Source organism: Macaca fascicularis, chromosome 4, assembly GCF_037993035.2.
Source record: "Macaca fascicularis isolate 582-1 chromosome 4, T2T-MFA8v1.1".
Lineage (NCBI taxonomy): Eukaryota > Metazoa > Chordata > Mammalia > Primates > Cercopithecidae > Macaca > Macaca fascicularis.
Window position 1 is genome coordinate 146,743,844 of NC_088378.1, and position 19,453 is coordinate 146,763,296.

General features: G+C 40.8%; 5 protein-coding genes and 1 pseudogene across 9 annotated transcripts in view; 3 read left to right on the forward strand and 3 right to left on the reverse strand.

The window, feature by feature from the left end:
• Window positions 1-16,500, forward strand: H4C4 (H4 clustered histone 4). The gene is made up of 4 exons (XM_074038727.1): window positions 1-1,019; window positions 1,215-1,339; window positions 4,765-4,918; window positions 15,665-16,500. The coding sequence occupies exon 1, from the start codon at window positions 35-37 to the stop codon at window positions 344-346; it is 312 nt and encodes a 103-aa protein (XP_073894828.1). The 5' UTR covers window positions 1-34; the 3' UTR covers window positions 347-1,019; window positions 1,215-1,339; window positions 4,765-4,918; window positions 15,665-16,500.
• LOC107129606 (histone H3.1) overlaps window positions 1-19,453 on the forward strand; it is a 39,816-nt gene that overhangs the window by 8,516 nt on the left and 11,847 nt on the right. The window contains exons 2-5 of the mRNA XM_065544312.2: window positions 562-1,019; window positions 1,215-1,339; window positions 4,765-7,874; window positions 12,275-15,749. The gene's annotated coding sequence lies outside the window, so the exon portion shown is untranslated. The remainder of the gene's footprint in view (window positions 1-561; window positions 1,020-1,214; window positions 1,340-4,764; window positions 7,875-12,274; window positions 15,750-19,453) is intronic.
• LOC135970479 (protein GVQW1-like) lies at window positions 3,237-3,543 on the forward strand (annotated as a pseudogene).
• On the reverse strand, window positions 4,495-5,392 carry LOC102122295 (histone H2B type 1-C/E/F/G/I). Its single transcript, XM_005553819.4, has one exon. The coding sequence runs from the start codon at window positions 5,352-5,354 to the stop codon at window positions 4,974-4,976; it is 381 nt and encodes a 126-aa protein (XP_005553876.2). The 5' UTR covers window positions 5,355-5,392; the 3' UTR covers window positions 4,495-4,973.
• Window positions 12,594-19,453, reverse strand: part of LOC102123651 (histone H2B type 1-M) — a 19,443-nt gene continuing 12,583 nt past the window's right edge. For 2 of the 4 annotated variants that reach the window (XR_010586499.2, XM_015449793.4), the window contains one exon: window positions 12,594-17,951. The gene's annotated coding sequence lies outside the window, so the exon portion shown is untranslated. Of the gene's footprint in view, window positions 17,952-18,286; window positions 18,659-19,453 lie in introns of those variants that run through there. The other 2 variants (XR_010586498.1, XM_005553822.4) reach the window with 1 other exon arrangement.
• Window positions 18,287-19,453, reverse strand: part of H1-4 (H1.4 linker histone, cluster member) — a 15,459-nt gene continuing 14,292 nt past the window's right edge. For both annotated transcript variants that reach the window (XM_074038723.1, XM_074038724.1), the window contains one exon: window positions 18,287-18,658. The gene's annotated coding sequence lies outside the window, so the exon portion shown is untranslated. The remainder of the gene's footprint in view (window positions 18,659-19,453) is intronic.

A 19,453-nucleotide genomic window follows, 5' to 3' on the forward strand; every position in this document is an offset into this window, starting at 1 on the left:
ATTGTGTTACAAGCTTAACAGCTGCACTTTCGACATGTCTGGTCGCGGCAAGGGTGGGAAGGGCCTAGGTAAGGGTGGCGCCAAGCGTCACCGCAAGGTGTTGCGCGACAATATCCAAGGAATCACCAAGCCAGCCATCCGCCGCCTGGCTCGCCGCGGCGGCGTCAAGCGTATTTCTGGCCTCATCTATGAGGAGACTCGCGGAGTGCTGAAGGTTTTTCTGGAAAATGTAATCCGCGATGCTGTCACCTACACGGAGCACGCCAAACGCAAGACGGTCACAGCCATGGACGTGGTGTACGCGCTCAAGCGCCAGGGACGCACTCTGTATGGCTTCGGCGGCTGAGTTTAGCTCCACAGTTTGCTATTGCAAAACCAACGGCCCTTTTCAGGGCCACCTATCCACTCAGGAGAAAGAGTAGTAGTCACTGCTTAAAATTAATGTAGTTTCACGTGTTTAGTAGCTTCGGTTGTCAAGTTCAATTGTTTTATTACGTCTTGGCTTCATATCTTACTGGCTATTGAGGATAGTGTATCTTTTATTTTTTGATTTATTTTCAGACAGTCTGGCTCTGTCTCCCACGCTGGAGTGCAATGGCGCGATCTCGGCAAACTGCAGTCTCCGCCTCCCGGGTTCAAAGGATTCTTGTGTCTCAACCTTCCGCGTAGCTGAGACAACAGGCTTGCGCGCCCAACACCCGCTAATTTTTGTATTTTTTGTAGCGATGGATTTTCGCCATGTTGCCCAGGCTCGTCTTGAATTCAAGCTCAAAGAGATTGCCCCTCCTCGGCATCCGAAAGTGCTGGGATTACAAGCGTGAGCCACCACGCATGGCCTGTGTTTTCTGTATTACTGTAAGGAGACTGATGGCAAACTGCCGCTAGCATTCTGCATGGCTATCAGAGAAAGAAAGTAGCAAAGACTGTAGCTGTTGGAAAAACAAGGTAACAAAACCTGTATCACAGAAGGCAAGTGGTAAAGGCTGATTCTGCTGTGAAGAATAGGGAAAAAAATGGAGGTAGGTACTAGTTCCTACCAAGGCATTGTTATATGAAAGGAAGACAAAATGGCGTTCACATGGTTATGGGTATAGGGGGATAGGAGGTGTGTGGGAGGCACTTAACTGGCAAATACAATCTTTAAAGAAGAAAGTAGTAATTACCGTGGGAGAAACAACCATGAAAGTATATAAGATTCTCTCAACATTTTTCAGTGGAATGGGAAGAGGCCAACTTGTTTGGCTGTGTTCCTCTGAGCTGCCTTCCATCCGGAGCTACTGATTTTCTATTGTTGAATTTAAAAGGACTTTTTATTAATGTACCCGCGGCCAATTTAAAGGTATGTTGATCGAGTTTTTGTTGTTGTTGTTGTTGGCCTTTTATCTTAAATAGTTTTAGACTTTATTATTAACACAAGTCATTTTACCTTAAATCATAGATCAGGCCACTGTGGTTGCATGAATGGGCATTTAAAACCGAGGTTATCATGATTAAATTCCCACCTTCTTTCCCTCTACACCTCAGGAAATGAGACAAAAATAAGTATGCCATTCTCTAGTGGGTTACTCCAGTCCTTGTTCTTAATCACTGTAAAATTACAATCTCAGGACTATCAGTATGACACTATTATTCACTGTCCTCAAAATGGATTTTAGTTTGTGGAGAATATTGCATAAACCCTCATTTTTCCAATAAAGTTTTTTTCACTTTATCATAATAAAAAGAAAGCTGGACAGGTGGCTGTCTAGCAAGAGGCAACATTTCCTGGTCTTTCTGGGAGCAGATGTAAGCATGTGGCTACATTATTTCTAACACAGGTGAGACACAGAAAAGTTACTACCAGGTCTGGGCTTTGAAACTTTCATGTTACCTTCTTCCCCAGCTATAATGGTATTGATTTTGTTTTGAGCAAGCAGAGACCATTAGGCCCTAGGAGATGATAGAACGTTGACTTGGAAGGAACGAAATTTCCTGATTGATCACAAGGAGCAGAGCTGCTTCACAAAGCTGGACTAATCACAATGGATTTGTTCCATGAAACAAAAATACCTGTCTTTAAGCTTATTTATTGTTAAGTCTCTTTGTAAGCAGCATAATTTTATCACACAAAATTCAGTTTTGTTTCATTGTGGAATGTCCTTCCATTGACCTAAAAGCTCTTTGCCGAAAAGCTGATGCCAAATGAGCCTATCGACTTGGTATCACCTCTGTTGTGTTCCATTATAGACAGAACACTGGGGCTAATTACAAGTTAGAGATCAGGCAGGGCACATGGCTCATGCCTGTAATCCCAGCAATTAGGGAGGCCGAAGTTTGTGGATCACTTGAGGTCAGGAGTTTGAGACCCTCCTGGCCAACACGGAGAAACCTCATCTCTAATAAAAATACAAAAATTAGCCGGGCATGCTGACACAGGCTTGTAGTTCCAGCAACTTCCAGGTCCGGGTCAGAGAGACTCTATCCAAAAAAAAAAAAAAAAAAGTTAAGAGATCAATGGGTAGACTAGATAGTCTATATGTCTTCAGCAGTGGTAACCTATATATTTAGTGGGCTGACTTCCTTAAAGAGTGGTCCTGCCACGCACGATGGCTCTCACCTGTAATCCCAGCACTTTGGGAAGGTGAGGCAGGGGCATCGCCTGAGGTTGTCGGGAGTTCGATACCAGCCTGACCAACATGGAGAAACCCTGTCTCTACTAAAAATAAAAAAACTAGTTGGGTATGGTGGTGCATGCCTGTAATCCCAGCTACTCAGGAGGGTGAGGCAGGAAAATCGCTTGAACCCAGGAGGTGGAGGTTGTGGTGAGTCAAGATCTTGCCATTGCACTCCAGCCTGGGCAATGAGAGTGAAACTCTGTATCAAACAAAACAAAACAAAACAAAAAACAAAACAAAACAACAACAAAAAAAAACCAAGAGTAGTTCTTAGTAATAGATGGATCAAAAACTCCTTTGAGAATCTGTTGAAAATAGACATATGAACATAGACATTTTCTAAGGCTCATGCTCGGAAACTCAAGGAACTCCTAGGGCTCCCTGGATTCCTGTCAACAACCAGAAGTCTGGGATTTCAGGGTCTGAGATCTAGAGATCCCAAATTTAAAGATGGAGAGGAATCACAGACATAATACTAAATAATACATTGAACAGGAGTAAGTTTATTTTGTTACTATTTACTGAGTGAAACCGACTTATGTATTCTTCTCCTTTTTTTTTTTCTTTGAGATGTAATTTCCCTCTGTGTCCCAGGCTGGAGTGCAGTGGTGTGATGGCAGCTCACTGCAACCTCCGCCTCCCTGGGTTCAAGCAATTATCCGATTCTTCTGCCTCAGCCTCCCAAGTAGCTGGAACTACAGGCCTGTGCCACTATGCTCAGCTAATTTTTGTGTTTTTAATAGAGACAGGGTTTTGCCATGTTGGACAGGCTGGTCTTGAAATCCCGACCTCAGATGATCCGCCCTCCTTGGCCTCCCAAAGTGCTGGGATTACAGGCTTGAGCCACCATGCCCAGTCTATTGTCTCTCTTCTTTTACTAGGAAGATAAATCTCTTGTCTGTCTTGCTCACTGCAGTATTTCAGTGCCTGGCACAGAGGGAATGCAGCCAGTATTTGATGAAATACTAAATGAAATCCCTTCAACTACTTTCTGATTTGTTTATTGTATCCCCTGCTCCATTACTCCTGCCATTTCTTTGGCTTGAAACTTTATCCTCTTTCAACATCATTATTTCCCTCCACTGCATCCAGTCTCCTGCCACAGGAAGCATATTCCTAGAACTAGTTATAATTTTGTTAGTCCCTGCTCACAAGCTTTCTATAACTGTCTGCAAAATAAATCTAAACTTCATTGTTTGACATTCAGACTTCACAATCTTCTCCCACATCTTTATCACAAGAAAACTCCATGTAAGCAGGAGGCTTGGTTAGCATATTTTTTATATCAGCAATCTCCTTTAACAAGCTCTCCATGTGATTCTGATGCACACTCGTCTGAGAACCACTGTTCTCAGTGCAAAAGTCCTCAGTACAAAATTCACTGCTTGGCACTTCAATGTGAATGAATGACTATCCATTTTCAACCTACAGGATGTAGCTTTCATCCTACCTTCGCCTGGAAGGTGCTTGTATCAGGCAGTGCAGATGCCTCCTCCCCAAAAGTCATTTCCCCTCCTTTCTTCCTAATACAACTTTATTTCTTTGTTCCCTGACTTGTTCTCCGGAGAAGGCAGAGTTCCTTTTAGCCTCAAGGATCTGATTAATTTGGCTACACTATCCTAAAGATCACATGCCCCTTATTAATGATTGGATTGGGGATAAGTATATAGTCAGCTTTTGTGATTAGGAGAATCCTTAACAATGGAGACCCAACTTCTCTAAGAATATGATTAAGATGAGATGGGGATTGTCGACCAATGAACAATGTGTGTTGTGTGCAAATGCGAGTGTGGTTGCACAGAGAATTGTCTAGTTGGTGAAACCAGACAGGTCGCAGAGGTGGGGCAGTGGAGGGAAGAGGGTTTTATTTTTTCCTTTAGAACCTAAAAATCCAAATTAAGACCTTTTTGAAGGAATTGAGAAAAGAAAGGAAAAAAGCAAATTCAACATTAAGAACTATTTTGAGAGCAGCAGTCTCCTCCTTCCCCACCCCCGCTCCAGCCCCCTATGTGGGCTTCTTTTGTAAAACCCGTAGACTTTTAAGGACTCAAGAAGAGAAACGTAATTCGTCTTCATAGAGCAAAACCATGAAATTACTGTTGTCTCTTAGGTGCTATCGACTGATACCTCATAAAACACGGAAAACAGTTTCATAAAGCCACCAGCCCAACAAGTACCATTTTAAGTTTTAAAAACATGCCTACTTCAGCTGCAAGAGTTTCCAGTAACTTCACGTGTCAGTATATAGCTCCAATTGTGAAAAGGTGAGTGGCTCTGAAAAGAGCCTTTGGGTTTACTAAGGCAGTTGCAGGGCTAAGTTTACTTGGAGCTCGTGTACTTGGTGACGGCCTTGGTGCCCTCCGACACGGCGTGCTTGGCCAGCTCCCCGGGCAGCAGCAGGCGCACTGCCGTCTGGATCTCCCTGGAGGTGATGGTCGAACGCTTGTTGTAATGCGCCAGGCGGGAAGCCTCGCCGGCGATGCGCTCGAAGATGTCGTTGACAAAGGAATTCATGATCCCCATGGCTTTGGAGGAGATGCCGGTGTCGGGATGGACCTGTTTCAGCACCTTGTACACGTATACGGAGTAGCTCTCTTTTCGGCTGCGCTTGCGCTTCTTGCCGTCCTTCTTCTGCGCCTTGGTCACGGCCTTTTTGGAGCCCTTCTTTGGGGCCGGAGCGGATTTCGCTGGCTCAGGCATGCTACCTTCGCTGTTCTGCAAGTAGGAATCAAAATGAAATCTACATCTCATGATCCTCGGAATTTGTAGACAATGTTATGTAAATGAAGATTTAGTTTCTCTATCTCTGATTCGTTCTTTTGTCGTGAAGTCTGCATGCAAATGAAGGAGCCTAGGTCTACTCTCCTATTGGTCGTATCCTGAGAGCAGTTTTCGTGCACGGGTCACCTAATTAACATTTTATATAACACGTTCCTGGCATTCCAAACAATTCAGATTAGTTTACTTATTCATTTTAAAAACTAAAAGTTGCTCTCCTCTATGCTTTTAAATGCCAGGGAGACAAAGCTTCTGGCGCAGTTACGTCTTCGAAATGTAAGGTCGGTTTAAAAGCTCCTGGAAAAGCTATTCCTTGGCATTCTGATGTAGATTCTAGAGCAGCAGGAGAGACCTGAAGAACGGCGAGCTAGGCGACCGGCGGTCACCCGCACAATCCCGAGAACAGTGTTTCCCACTTTTTACAGAGTGCACAAACACATCATGAAAATAAAGGGCAGGCAATAATGGTCCGGAGAACAACAACAACAACAACAACAAAAGTAAATAGCATCTCTTGAAGAGAGCTAAGACAGGAAAGCATGTCTTAGCCAAAATGGCTTCAGTCCTTAATGGAAAAGCAAGTCACACCTAGTTTAGCCCTACAGCGAGGATCCGAAATAAATATTCAGTCTTACTAGTGAAAATATTATTTAAAAAATTAAAATGAAAGAGTCCGCTATTTAACAAAGAGCTTTACTTTCAAGTTATTATCATCATCTTTGGCTAAAGCCCGCTTCTTAGCTAACTGTTCAGTTTAAGAAACTGTTCTTCCTAAATTTGACTGTCCTTTTTAAGCCCTCCTCCTTCACCCCAGGCTCCCCAGGCCCCTAGACCCTCTCCTCTCCTGCCACCATTCCCATTTCCTGGGTCCTAAGTCTCCAGGCATGAAGGTGCTGTGCAAAATGTATTCCACTCTGTGAGTTAGCATCTAACAAAAGTGTACTCTGAATTTATTGTGTCTTATGTTTGTTTCACAAAGTAATTTGTTTTTCTCACTTCAGTGATGACGAGAAAACTTTAAAATATGTTTAACATCTTTTTTTTTTTTTAATTTCCAATTTAGCTAATGTAGCAGTGTTCAGAATAGCTAATGAGCTTTATTTGTATTTATTTAATCAAAAAATCTTGGGGCGGGCGCGGTGCCACTTTTCCCTTAATACGGTTTAAATGTTCTGTCTCATTTGTCTTTCTCCTTTTGGGATTACACGTCTGTAATCCCAGCACTTTGGGAGGCCGAGGCGGGCGGATCACAAGGTCAGGAGATCCAGACCATCCTGGCTAACAGGGTGAAACCCTGTCTCTACTAAAAATACAAAAAAATTAGCTGGGCGTGGTGGCGGGCGCCTGTAGTCCCAGCTACTTGGGAGACTGAGGCAGGAGAATGGCATACACCTCGGAGGCGGAGCTTGCTGTGAGCGGAGATCCTGGCATTGCACTGCAGCCGGGACAAGAGAAAGAGAGACTCCATCTCAAAGAAAAACAAACAAACAAACAAAACGGCCTGGAGTGATGACTCACGCCTGTAATCCCAAAACTTTTGGAGGCCGAGGGGTGTGGATCAGGAGGTCAGGAGTTTGAGACCAGCCTGGCCAATATAGTGAAACCCCGTCGATACTAAAAATACAAAAATTAGCCGGGCATGGTGGCGTACGCCTGTAGTCTCAGCTACTTGAGAGGCTGAGGGAGAACCCCGGAGGCGGAGGTTGCAGTGAGCCAAGGCTGCACCATTCCACTCCATCCTAGGTGAAACAGTAAGACTCTGTCTCAAAAAAAAAAAAAAAAAAAAAAAAAAAAAAAAGCTTATGTGATATTACTTTTTTCTCATTTAACAGAAAGGGAAATTAGAGAACTCAAGGGGCGGCATCCTGCCTAAAACCCCATTGCTTATACTAGGTGTAACCAGAATGATGATTTAGGCAATCTGACTTGTATCTAGTCCGTTAGAAGACATCTTCACCTACCTTGGTGGGCTGTGTTGCAAAAAGAGAAACGGCGTTTTTCTCATGTTAAAAGAATGGAAAATGAAGCATTTCTTTAATGACTAAAAGAGGTTAGAAATGAAAAAAATTTTTGATTCTATGGTATAACTTAGTAGAGAAAAAGGAGAAAGACAAATGAGACAGAAAATTTAAACCCTATTAAGGGAAAAGTGGTAAAGGGAGAGAAAAAATAAACAGACGCAGTGGAAGGAGAGACAGACGTGAAGAGTAGGATAAAAAGAAAAAGAAATTCACCTAAAGAGGATGAACTAATATGTTGGAGAGACACAAAATGTATATACACAAAGAAAACCACAGAGAGTGGAGTTCATGATACAATCTGCAACTGCAAGAAGAAACAGAAAGAAAAGTGCAGATGAAGGCCCTTAACTACATCCAAACTACACATATCAGATATTCAACTGACAAGATTGGATTGAGACCCTTAAGTGATTTAAATGAGGTAGGTAACACTGCCATTCGTGATTTTTGAAATTCCTGCTAAAGACTAAAATTTCTGTACTTATATATCTATATGAATAAAAATGGTGATATGGCACACAATTAAGAAAAAGACAATGGGAAATTTAAAAGTGACAGTAACTGTAGAGTGGCATTGAGATTTCCTGTTTCTGATTGAGATCTCAAGAGAGTTTTAAACTTTTTATAGTGAATAGATTTGTACAAAAGGGTATACACAACATAAACAAGAATTGTAAAACAAATGGTTGGTACTTAAAAACCCAGTTTAAGAAGTAAAATATCATTAGTAATTAATAGGCCCTGTATAACTCTCCTCAATTCAGTGGGAGAGACAGGAAGAACTTTGAGCTAGGCAAACAGCAATCACTCACATAATCTTATGAACAGTATATTTCACTTTTCACAGAGTACACATGTACATCATCAAAATAAAGGGCAGTTTAAGAACTAGAATGTCAGGCCGGGCACAGCGGCTCATGCCTATAATTCCAGCACTCTGGGAGGTCAACACGGGTGGATCATCTGAGGTCAGGAGTTCAAGACCAGCCTGATCAAAATGGTGAAACCCTGTCTCTACTAAAAATACAAAAATTAGCTGGGCGTGGTGACACACGCCTGCAATCCCAGCCACTTGGGAGGTTGAGGAAGGAGAATTGCTTGAACCCAGGAGCTGGACGTTGCAGTGAGCCAAGATTGTGCCTCTGCACTCCTACCTGGGAGACAGAGCGAGACCCTGTCTCAAAAAAAAAAAAATTTTGTTTTTAGAGAAGGGGATCTCACTATATTGCCCAGGCATTCTCCCGTCTTAGCCTCCCCAGTCACTGAAATTACAGGTGTCAGACACCAAGCCTGGCCCTACATTTTGTTTTAATCAATCTTATTTTTGTTTTTGTTTTTTGGTTTTTCTTGGTTTAAATATCTAAGAATGGATTCATAAATTGTAAGTCATTTCATTTTGCCTATTTTTATCTTCACATAAATGGAATCACAAGCTGTATATAATTTTATGATGTTTTTATCCAAACCAATGTTTCTGAGATTCATTCATGTTCATATATGTTACTCCAGTACCATAGTTTCATTATTTTAAATAGCTAAATATACAGTAACACTAGTTTACTCAATTTATTATAACAGACCTTCATATTGTGTCTATCTGGGATTATCGAGGTCATTACTTCGGTGAACTTTCTTGCACGTTTCCTGGTGTAGATGTGCACACATTTCTCTAGTATATATGTAATAAGGTGAGAGGCTGGTTGAGACATTCACATAGAACTGCTCAGGGTGAAGATACATCTATAGATCTAGAGCTCAAGGCTGAAGCCTGGCATAGAAAAATGGCAGGCCACCCTGCCATCCCTCAACCCTTAATGTCCTTGCAAGGTTTGAAATGTCTGGATGGAGGGAACCATTTTCCATTTCCTATTTCTCACTAGGTAATATATATTTTTTTCAGCTTCTGAGTTCCCTTCCCTGCCCCCCTTCCCTCCCATCCTTTCCCCTTCCCTTTCCTTTGCGGGCATGGTAGCACACACCTGCAGTAGCTTGATCTCAGCTCACCACAGCCTCTGCCTCCTGGATTCAATTCTTGTGCCTCCGCCTCCTCAGTAACTGGAATTACCTGCATGTGCTACCATGCCTGGCTAATTTTTATATTTTAGTAGAGATGAGGTTTCACCATGTTGGCCAGGGTGCTCTCGAACTGCTCACCTCAGGTGATCTGCCGGCCTTGGCCTCCCGAAGTGCTGGGATTACAGGTGTGAGCCACCACTCTTGGTTGGGCCTGATTACTCTTTTAAAGATATTTTGATTGTTATTGATGATAGGATCTTTAAAAGCAAAATTCTATGAATTAAATCTGTTCATTTTTTCCTGGAAATTATGTAGAGATGGATTAGTGAATTTAAATTTTATTAGATAAAATTCCTTGATAAGATAAATTGCATGAATTTCTTTTTTAAATAATTCAATCAAAGCACAGATAGAGCATCAGTAATTAAAATGTTCAGTGTTAATTCAAGTAGGGTTTGGTTGTTTAAGTTAAAGAAATGAAACAAAATGAATGACAACCCTATAGAAATGTAAGATCCAAGAGGGCAGGAATTTTTGCTTGTTTTATCCATTGATGTATATCTAGCACTTAGAATAGTGCCTGGCACATAGTACCTTCACATAAACATGTGAAAGCTGGCAGAATGTTCCAGATTACAATATGCCATTTTGGCATAAGGATTATTTTGAGCTAAAGGGACTTAAAAACAGCAGATGCAAGAGGGGTGCTCTGATCTCCCGTTTTTCTTCCTAGAAGTAGAAGATAAAACCTCCCTATAGAAGATGTGCTCCCTGGCTGGGGTTAGTGGCTCACACCTGTAGTCCTAGCACTTTGGGAGACCGAGGCGGGCAAATCACGAGGTCAAGAGATGGAGACAAAAATTAGCTGGGCATGGTGGCACCTGCCTGTAGTCCCAGCTACTTGGGAGGCTGAGGCAGGAGAATCGGTTGAACCACGCCCGGCTAATTTTAGTAATTTTAGTAGAGATGGGGTTTAACCATATTGGCCAGGATGGTCTGGATCTCATGACCTCGTCATCTGCCCGCCTCAGCCTCCCAAAGTGCTAGGATTACCGGCCTGAGCCACCAGGCTCGACCAATGAGTCTTCTTTAAATCACATATGATGAAGGGTGGTTTTTGCAGTAAGCCATTTTTGGAACAAAAGAAGGTGGGGAGGATTTCTTTAACCATTGCTGTTTTTTGATCACAGAGCTCAGATAAAGGTAAACAGGCCATTGAAAACTGCCTATAAAATAGGCAAAATTAAAATGAAAAATAATATCAATATTATTAGTTTCAATCAATGATATATCATTTAAATCTCACTGGGTCTGATGTTTAAAAAAATAAAAATGTAAAAGATTAAATACATTTGGTTTTATTTTAATGTAATCAGAAATTAGTGACATATATTATTTAAAGCAATATATGTTGGATATCATGAAAATTGCCTGTCTAGTCATACTTCCTGAATCCCAATTGCTCTCAACTCTTCTGAGGTAGTAATCACTTGATGATGAGCTGAAGGGTGCTGTTACCTGGACCACAGGATCATTACTTTAAAAACAAAATTGGCTGGTATGCTTACAAATAAGTAGATTTCTCTGATAGTCATCTTTCCCATAAAAGTTCTCTCTAGCTCCAAGAACGGTGATTTTTTTTTTCAGGTTTACATACAATGAAACTCAAAAATAATGTGAGATATTAAATTAAATGGAATATATCCAAGGTATTTTGCTATATGCTTGTAATTTCATGGAAGTTTTATTTTGCCTTTCTAAAAAAAAAAAAAAAGCATGTGTCAGTTTCTGAACATGAACAGTATTTTATCTTTTTACGATTTTTTTAAATTGAAGCAAAGAATATATGTAATAATGTGCCTTAGAGAGTACTCCTCTTATTTGGGCCTAAAAACAAATCATGCGTGGATTTAAAAAGACAATAATAACAATAATAAAGAAGATGAGGGACAAATATCCCCGGAAAATGTTTACCAAGACATTGCTAGTTTAGCAATATTAGTATCAGACAAAATATTAAAGCAAAGGTTTACAGGGATAGAGAGGGACACTGTAAGGACTCTTATCTGCAATGTGGAAAACAAGATATTCCAGAAAACTCTATTGAAGCAATACACCTATGAACTAGAGAAACTACAACCAACAAACTAGTACTTAGTTACTCAATTAACAGAAAACACAAGGGGCCGGGCAAGGTGGCTCATGCCTGTAATCCCAGAACTTTGGGAAGTCAAGGCGGGTGAATCACTTGAGGTCAGGAGTTGGACACCAGCTTGGCCAACATGGTGAAACCCATCTCTACTAAAAATACAAAAATTAGCCGGGCGTGGTGGTGCGTGCCTATAATCCAAGCTACTCAGGAGGCTGAGGCAGGAGAATCGCTTGAATCTGGGAAGTGGAGGTTGCAGTGAGCCGAGATCATGCCACTACAGTCCAGCCTGGGTGAAAGAGCAAGACTCTCTCAAACACACACACACACCCCCAAAGAAAAAAAAAAGCAAAGAAAAAACCACAAGGGAAATTCCCATAAACCATCCAGAACAATAAAATTTAGAAGCTGAAACGAGGGTGACAAATAGGACATCTTTGGTTCTCTGGGTGCAAATACCATTAATCAGGATTCCGAGCTCTGGGAATTAAAGTCTGCCCCTTAGGGAATAGAATTCTAGGCTCTTAAACAAAAGTGAAGACACACAGCATAAAGCCAGAATGCTTTGAAACAGGGGTAGCCTGGAGAAAAAAAGGAAAAAAGAAGAAAAAAACCTAGTAAACATCCCTGGGATAAAACCTTGTTTGTCTCTACAGGACTCTGGCTCTGAGGAGGTGGATGGAGAAAATTGGCCCCAAAGATTTAACCCTAAGTTTTAATGAAGTCTTGAGTTCCAATGAAGACGTCCTGATTGACTCAGGCTTATAGTGCCCCCTCGTGCCTGATGAAGACAAACACAAACCCCTTCAGGAGGAAATCATCTTGAACCCAAGTTCTCTACATTTATACACATTATCTATTTATTGAGCAATCATTTATTGAACACCTATTATATGCCAGACACTCTGTCAGGAACTTAGGATGTTTAAATATAAGGTCGTAACAAATGTCACAAAATTGAAGAAAAACAGACACTTTGGAGAGTTTGGCTTATAAGCAAAGAAGAGCCTTCTATTTCCTCCTAGATCCCTAAGCAAACAAAGGATTTCAGATATTGAAATGATTAGATACAGACTATAAAAATAACTATTTACTAAAAGTTTAATGAAATAAAAAATAGAATAATAAAACAATCAAGGAGCACGGGATAATCAAAACCAAGTACATTTGAAAAAGAACAAAAGAGAACTTTGCTATACTCCATAATGATAAAATAAAAATCCAAAAGTAAGATGTAACGTTCAAAACCTTATATGCACTGGACTACCGAACCACTACTATGTCAATAAATAACTGACAGAATTAGAAGGGGAATTTCAAATTTACAATTGTAGGGTAACTTTTCAATATTCTGTATGAGTGTTAGACACTTATATTACAAACAAAGAAAAATGCTAATGGTTGTCCAGGATTTGAATAAGACAATAAGCAAATTTGATCTATCTATGATTACCTTCATTTGACATAGAAAACATCCCTTCTATTTTTCAAAGCATACATTAGACAATTTCAAAAAAAAAATTAATCCTGGTTTCAGAAAGTTATAGAAATTAATGAACATAACTACAAAAAGGGAGATATAAAGAACGATAAGAGAATGCTGTGTAATGTTTACAAAAAATTAAACTCAGTGGAAAATAATTTTCAAGAAAAGAAAATTAATAGACAAGCTGAGTAAACAAATTATGATTATGAAAATAAGGTAGGCAGTTAAAAAAAAAAATCTTTTCTGTGTCCTTCCACCCAAATACTGCCAAGTCCAATCTGATTTTCCAAGTTTTAGTGAATTTTTAAGGAATAGATCATCTCTTCTTTTTTTTTTTTTTCTGAGATAGGTCTCGCTATGTTGCCTCCGCTGTAGTGCAGTGGCTATACACAGGCGTGATGGCAGCACCCTACAGTCTCTAACTCCTGGGCTCAAGTGGTCCTTCTGCTTCACCTCCTAAGTAGCTGGGACTACAGGGACATGCCACCTCACTTGGCATGATACCTATTTTACAGAATCTGTTACTATAGAAAAATAGCTCTCCTACTCACTTTTTTCTTTTAAAATTGTATAACGTTATTAGCAAAACTGGAGGAGAATACAAATTTTAAAAAGGGAGAAGAAAAAAAAGTATAGCTTTGTCTCAGTAATGAACATTCATTTTTGTTTTTTAGAAATAAATGCCTATTATGAGAAAACATGGAAACCAGAAGAAATTGCAGAGACCATATTATTTAAATAAATAGCATATTATATAGGGTTTATTCTAAGAATAGAAGGAAGTTTAGCATTCTAAATCTGCCAGTTTAAGAAATTAATAAAGGAAGGCCCAGAGCAGTGGCTCACGCCTGCATTCCTAGTACTTTAGGAGGCCGAGGCAGGTGGGTCACTTGATGTCAGGAGTTCAAGGCCAGCCTGGCCAATGGCAGGAACCCTTGTCTTCTACTGAAAATACAAAAATTAGCCAGACATGGTGGCATGCACCTGTAGTCCCAACTACTTGGGAAACTGAGGCAGAAGAATCACTTGAACCTGGGAGGTGGAGGTTGTAATGAGCTTAGATCAAGGCACTGCACTCCAGCCTGGGTGACAGAGTGAGACTCCATCTCAAAAATAAAATATAAAATAAAAAGATTAATAAAAAACGTGATCATCTCCAAAGATAATGAGAAAGCATTTAACAAAATGTAACACTCTTTCATCATAAACACTTAACAATGAGAAGAGAACTTCATAAGGAGTAGCTACAGTGAGTATAACACTTAATGGTGCCATTTTGGAAGGATTCCCATAGAGGTGGAAGGAAGACAAGTGTGGTGTGAAACTACTCCTATTCAACATGGCATCACAGAGTTTGGCCAATACCATGAGATAGGAACAGACAGTGAGAAGAGCAAGGATTCAACAGGAAAAGATGATTATTTTTGAAAATAACGTAATTGTCAAGGTAAAAGTTCATGAGAATCTATAAACAATTACATCAAATAAGAATTGGAATTAGTGGGCATAGGCCAGGCACGGTGGTTCACACCTGTAATCCCATCACTTTGGGAGGCCGAGGCGGGTGGATCATGAGGTCAGGAGATGGAGACTATCCTGGCTAACACAGTAAAATCCCGTCTCTACTGAAAATACAAAAAATTAGCTGGGTGTGGTGGCACGTGCCTATAGTTTCAGTTACTCGGGAGGCTGAGGCAGAAGATTCGCTTGAACCTGGGTGGCAGAGATTGCGGTGAGCCGAGATTGAATCATTGCATTCCAGCCTTGGCGACAGAGCAAGGCTCCGTCAAAAAAAAAAAAAAAAAAGAATTGGAATTAGTGGGCATAAGAGTACCATACAAAAATTCATGGCATTTTTGTACACTAGCAATTACCTATCTGAAATCAAGATATTATAGAAAAGCTAGACATCACAACAGTACAACAGATTCTAAATCCAAGAGTAAATATTCCAGATGTATATGATAAAAATTTTGTAATGTCATTAAGTACATAAAACAATATCCATTTTAAAAAGAGGCAGCTTTATAGTGTACTATGTTTATGTTTTGTGATGATTCAATATACTAAAATGTTCATATAAACTCTCCTAAAAGGATAGTTTTCTAAATTACTGAAAAATGTAATGTCAAGCAAACCCTAATGAATATTTTGTAGAGCACTGTAAAATTCATATCAATGAATGAAAATAGTCAAGATGATTCTCAAAAAAGAAAAAAAGAAAAAGGAAAAGAAGAGAGTGATGGGCCATGACTTACCACTATATATGAAGACATATGAACCTACAGTAATTAAAACAGTGTGGCATTTGGTCTAGGCATAATCAGCAGGTGAGTAGAACAGAGTTAGGCATTTTTGGAGTTTTCTGGGAGCCTCTTTGCTGACATATTCTAATTGCCTATAGATAGCTCTTCACTGGATGCTTTAACTCTGTATCCCTGGGAATAAGGTGGGTAGAGAGGGTGAATAATGCTAAAATATTTCTCTGATTCTAAACTCAACTCACACTGTTTGCTATGGGAATCTGGTTGACTCAAGTTGGTGTGTGTTTTCAATGCAGAGAATGGAGACTTCATCTCCATACATGGTGTTGGGGTGCTGAAGCAAGATGAAGAGAGAAGCATCCCTGAAGGACCAGAGAAGTGGTAATTGCATGGGCGTGTAGTGTGATATGGGGAGAGTACCATAAAAAAAAGAGACAGGTATATACTGTACTATATTTATGTGCAGTACTATTACTGGCAGAGAGAAAAGTGGAAATCTCACTGATCATGTGAAATGCAAGGTTTTGTTTTTACATGTTGTTAAATTAATTCCTTAGAGTTACCAAGAGATAATATTTGTAATGTAAAGAAGGGACCCTGGAGCTAACCTGCCTAGGTCAGAAAGCTCTCTGTCATGTATTAGGCGTAGGACATTGGACAAGTTATTTTAAGCTTCACTTGGTATATACTCATGGGTAAAAGTGGGATAACAGGCTGGGCGTGGTGGCTCACACCTGTAATCCCAGCACTTTGGGAGGCCGAGGCGGGCGGATCACAAGTCAGGAGTTCCAGACCAGCCTGACCAACATGGTGAAACCCTGTCTCTACTAAAAATGCAGAAATTAGCAGGGCATGGTGGAGCGTGCCTGTAATCCCAGCCATTCAGGAGGCTGACGCAGGAGAATCGCTTGAACCCGGGAGGTGGAGGTTGCAATGAGGTGAGATCGCACCACTGCACTCCAGACTGGGCAACAGAGGGAGACTCCATCTCAAAAAAAAAAAAAAAAAAAAAAAAAAAAAAAAAAAAAGTGGGATAACAGTGCACAGATATGTTTTGGGGCTGACATTAGTATCTGGAAATCACTTAGAAATGTATGTGTAAAAAATAAAAAATAAAAAGAAATAAAAATAACTCGTAAGGGTTGTCAGCTATGTGCACCAACGGCTGCATTGTCTTTCTTGCTCCTGAAGTGCTTCTGCCTTCGTGGGCACCTTCCTTTATTAAAGTCATATGAAGATTAATATATAACGTCTTCTTCGACTTAAATGTTCATTTTTTCCCTTCTGACTTTAGAAGAAATTAAAATATTTTCATAAGCCCCCAAAAGAACTTTGGGCCCTAGACACCGTGCCTGCTGTTTAATGGAGGACGGCGCTAACTGTACCTGAAGATGATTTTTTTTAAAAAAAACATTCAATTAGGAAATAATTATTCGCACACATTCATATACATACATACACCGAATCCTCACACGAAGAGCCCTACAGGCGTGAGAACAGTAAGGGAGGTGCAAGAAACGTCACCTTGGAGATGGGAGGCATATTTTCAGCTACTAGAGAAGGGGGGAAGTGCCACCTCTCTGAGAAGAAAGCAGGAGGATGCTGAGAGACTGAAGCTGAAATTTTCTTCCTGCTTCCTCACTCTTCTCGTTGGTTTCAGCAGTCTGAAAAGCTCTTGTGAGAGGAGCAAAAAGATCAAGGGAAGATTATTGCCTGGCTTCTCAGTCTTCAAAATTTCCGGTCCTCTGTTTTTTTGTTTTGAGACGGAGTCTCGCTCTGTCGCCAGGCTGGAGTGCAGTGGCGCGATCTCGGTCATTGCAACCTCCGCCTCCCGGGTTCTAGCGAATTCTTCTGCCTCAGCCTCCTGAGTAGCTGGGACTACAGGCGCGTGCCACCATACCCAGCTAACTTTTTGTACACCTGGTAGGGACGGGGTCTCACCGCGTAAGCCAGGATGGTCTCTATCTCCTGACCACGTCATCCGCCCGCCTCAGCCTCCCAAAGTGCTGGGATTACAGGCGTGAGCCACTGCGACGGCCGGTCCTCTGTTTTTAAACTGTCCACCGGATTGTTCGAAGTCTCCGATGTCCGGCGATCTGGTGGCCGCAGAAGAAAGAGGTCCACTCGCCGGGGACTGGGAACCACCAGCTAGCTGCCTACGGGGAAACGTCCCGGACGCGCGCCGGACGGACGTTAAACGTTCGTGACGCCATATGCGGGAGCCGGATGGACGTAACGTGGCAGCGGCTTAAAGTGTGGCTCTGTCGTCAGGGCACGGAGGGGCGTGGCCGGACGGCCCTATGAGGGGGCGGGCGTTTGTGACAAAGGTTGATGGGATGACCTTATGAGGGAGCCTGCATGGAGGGGCACGATGGGCCCCAAGACTCTTTTTCATGCCCGCATAGCCGTACCGGGAGTAGGATGACCGCTGCCATTTTTCAGGACCTTTCATCTTCGGCTTGAAGTTCTGTGCGATTTTCCGGCTTTGTGTGGCTATTTAGTATTAACATTTTAGGGCAGTTTCATTTCCTTTAAAGTAAAGCTCTCCAGATATGGTCTCCGGACCAGCAGCATCAGCATCACCTGGATAATTTAGAAGTACAAATTATCAGGTCTTACCTCAGATCGAATGCATTAGAAAAGTTTTGTGACTGCTTCAAAACATTGTTTCCCTTAATTCAGATGCTGGAGGAGACCTTTCAAATGGCAGCTTAGCATAAGCTAATATGTTTTTAACTTCACGTTCATTACCAAAGCCAAATCAGTGCTTAGGCCTTACCCACTCAGAACTTGATGCCGGAAAGTAAAGTGAAAACAGGTAGATAGATAGGTAGGTAGGTAGGTAGGTAGGTATATAGATAGATGTCTATAAAGGGGAGGTCTTAGAAGAAGGGTTTGGATCAACAATGAAGGCAGAATTTACAATTCTCCGCAGATTTTATTAGTAATAACTTTTCTTTTCAGACTTCTTGCCATCTTCTCATTCAGATTTTTCTTAGCAAAGGTAGTCCATGGCAAGTAATGAATTACCTATGTCTGTAACGGAAGTAAATTCTATTTTTATGTTTATAAACTCAAAAAGTAACATGAAGTGCAAACATCTTGTTTAGTTTCTTCCCCTCGGTAACCTTCATTTGATGAACCAGTGTGTAGCAAACCAGTATGAGTTGGATTTGGGTGGGATCCACACAGTCATTTTCAGGCAGACGAGACTTCCTAAGTTCTATGGATAGATTCATATTGCCAGTTATTTTATGCGTTCATTTCTCCTCTGCCTTCATGTCTCTCCCCTGATTGAAGAAATAAGAAGGGTTTAGTTATTAGGTGCCATTTTGCCATCACCATTAATATTTTCTATATAAAGAGGATTCTTTTTACATGTGCTTCTATGATAAACTATAGGAATTTCTACTTCAGTTCTAGCTACACTTTAGTAGCATTAACACATAATAAGTCATGCTTAGTCAAGAAATATCAATGAATAATGTGATCTTTGTTTCAACTTCCCCAACTACTCTTCTTGGGTGGGATTCAAATAGTTCAAAAGCTCATATTCTCTCCCTTTCATTTTTGACCTGAAAATATTTGAACACTCTAATTTGCATTTTAACTCAGTGAAAAGGAAAATATAATAACTGTTAAATTTTGCTAAGTGCTTACTAAAAGTCCATCACTGTTTTAAGAGCTTTACATGAACTATCTTAAAATAACTTTAAGAAGTGATCTACTATTATTATCCTCTTTGTATAGATGAGGAAAGTGAAACCCAGAAAATCTGAGTCACTCATTCAGTTGAACCGTTGTGACAACTCAGTAGTGGCCTCTATTCCTGTAGTTATAGATATTTGTGCACTTCAATTATGTTAGAAATTATGTCATGCTGCAAATACTTTTTGAGAGTCTGCCATGTGCCTGGAACAGCCTTAGGCATTAGGAAACCAGCAGCAAAACAGGTGAACTCCCTGTTTTTATGGACCTTACGGTCTTCAGGATTGGAAGGGGAGGCAAACAATAAACAAATTTAAGATAGTGCTAAGTATAATGAGGAATGCATACAGCAAGTTAAGAATGAGGATAGAAGGGTG

Excerpts from the sequence above, each read along its gene's own strand:
- H4C4 (XM_074038727.1), top strand. The coding sequence starts at position 35 with ATGTCTGGTCGCGGCAAGGGTGGGAAGGGCCTAGGTAAGGGTGGCGCC.
- LOC102122295 (XM_005553819.4), bottom strand. The coding sequence starts at position 5,354 with ATGCCTGAGCCAGCGAAATCCGCTCCGGCCCCAAAGAAGGGCTCCAAA.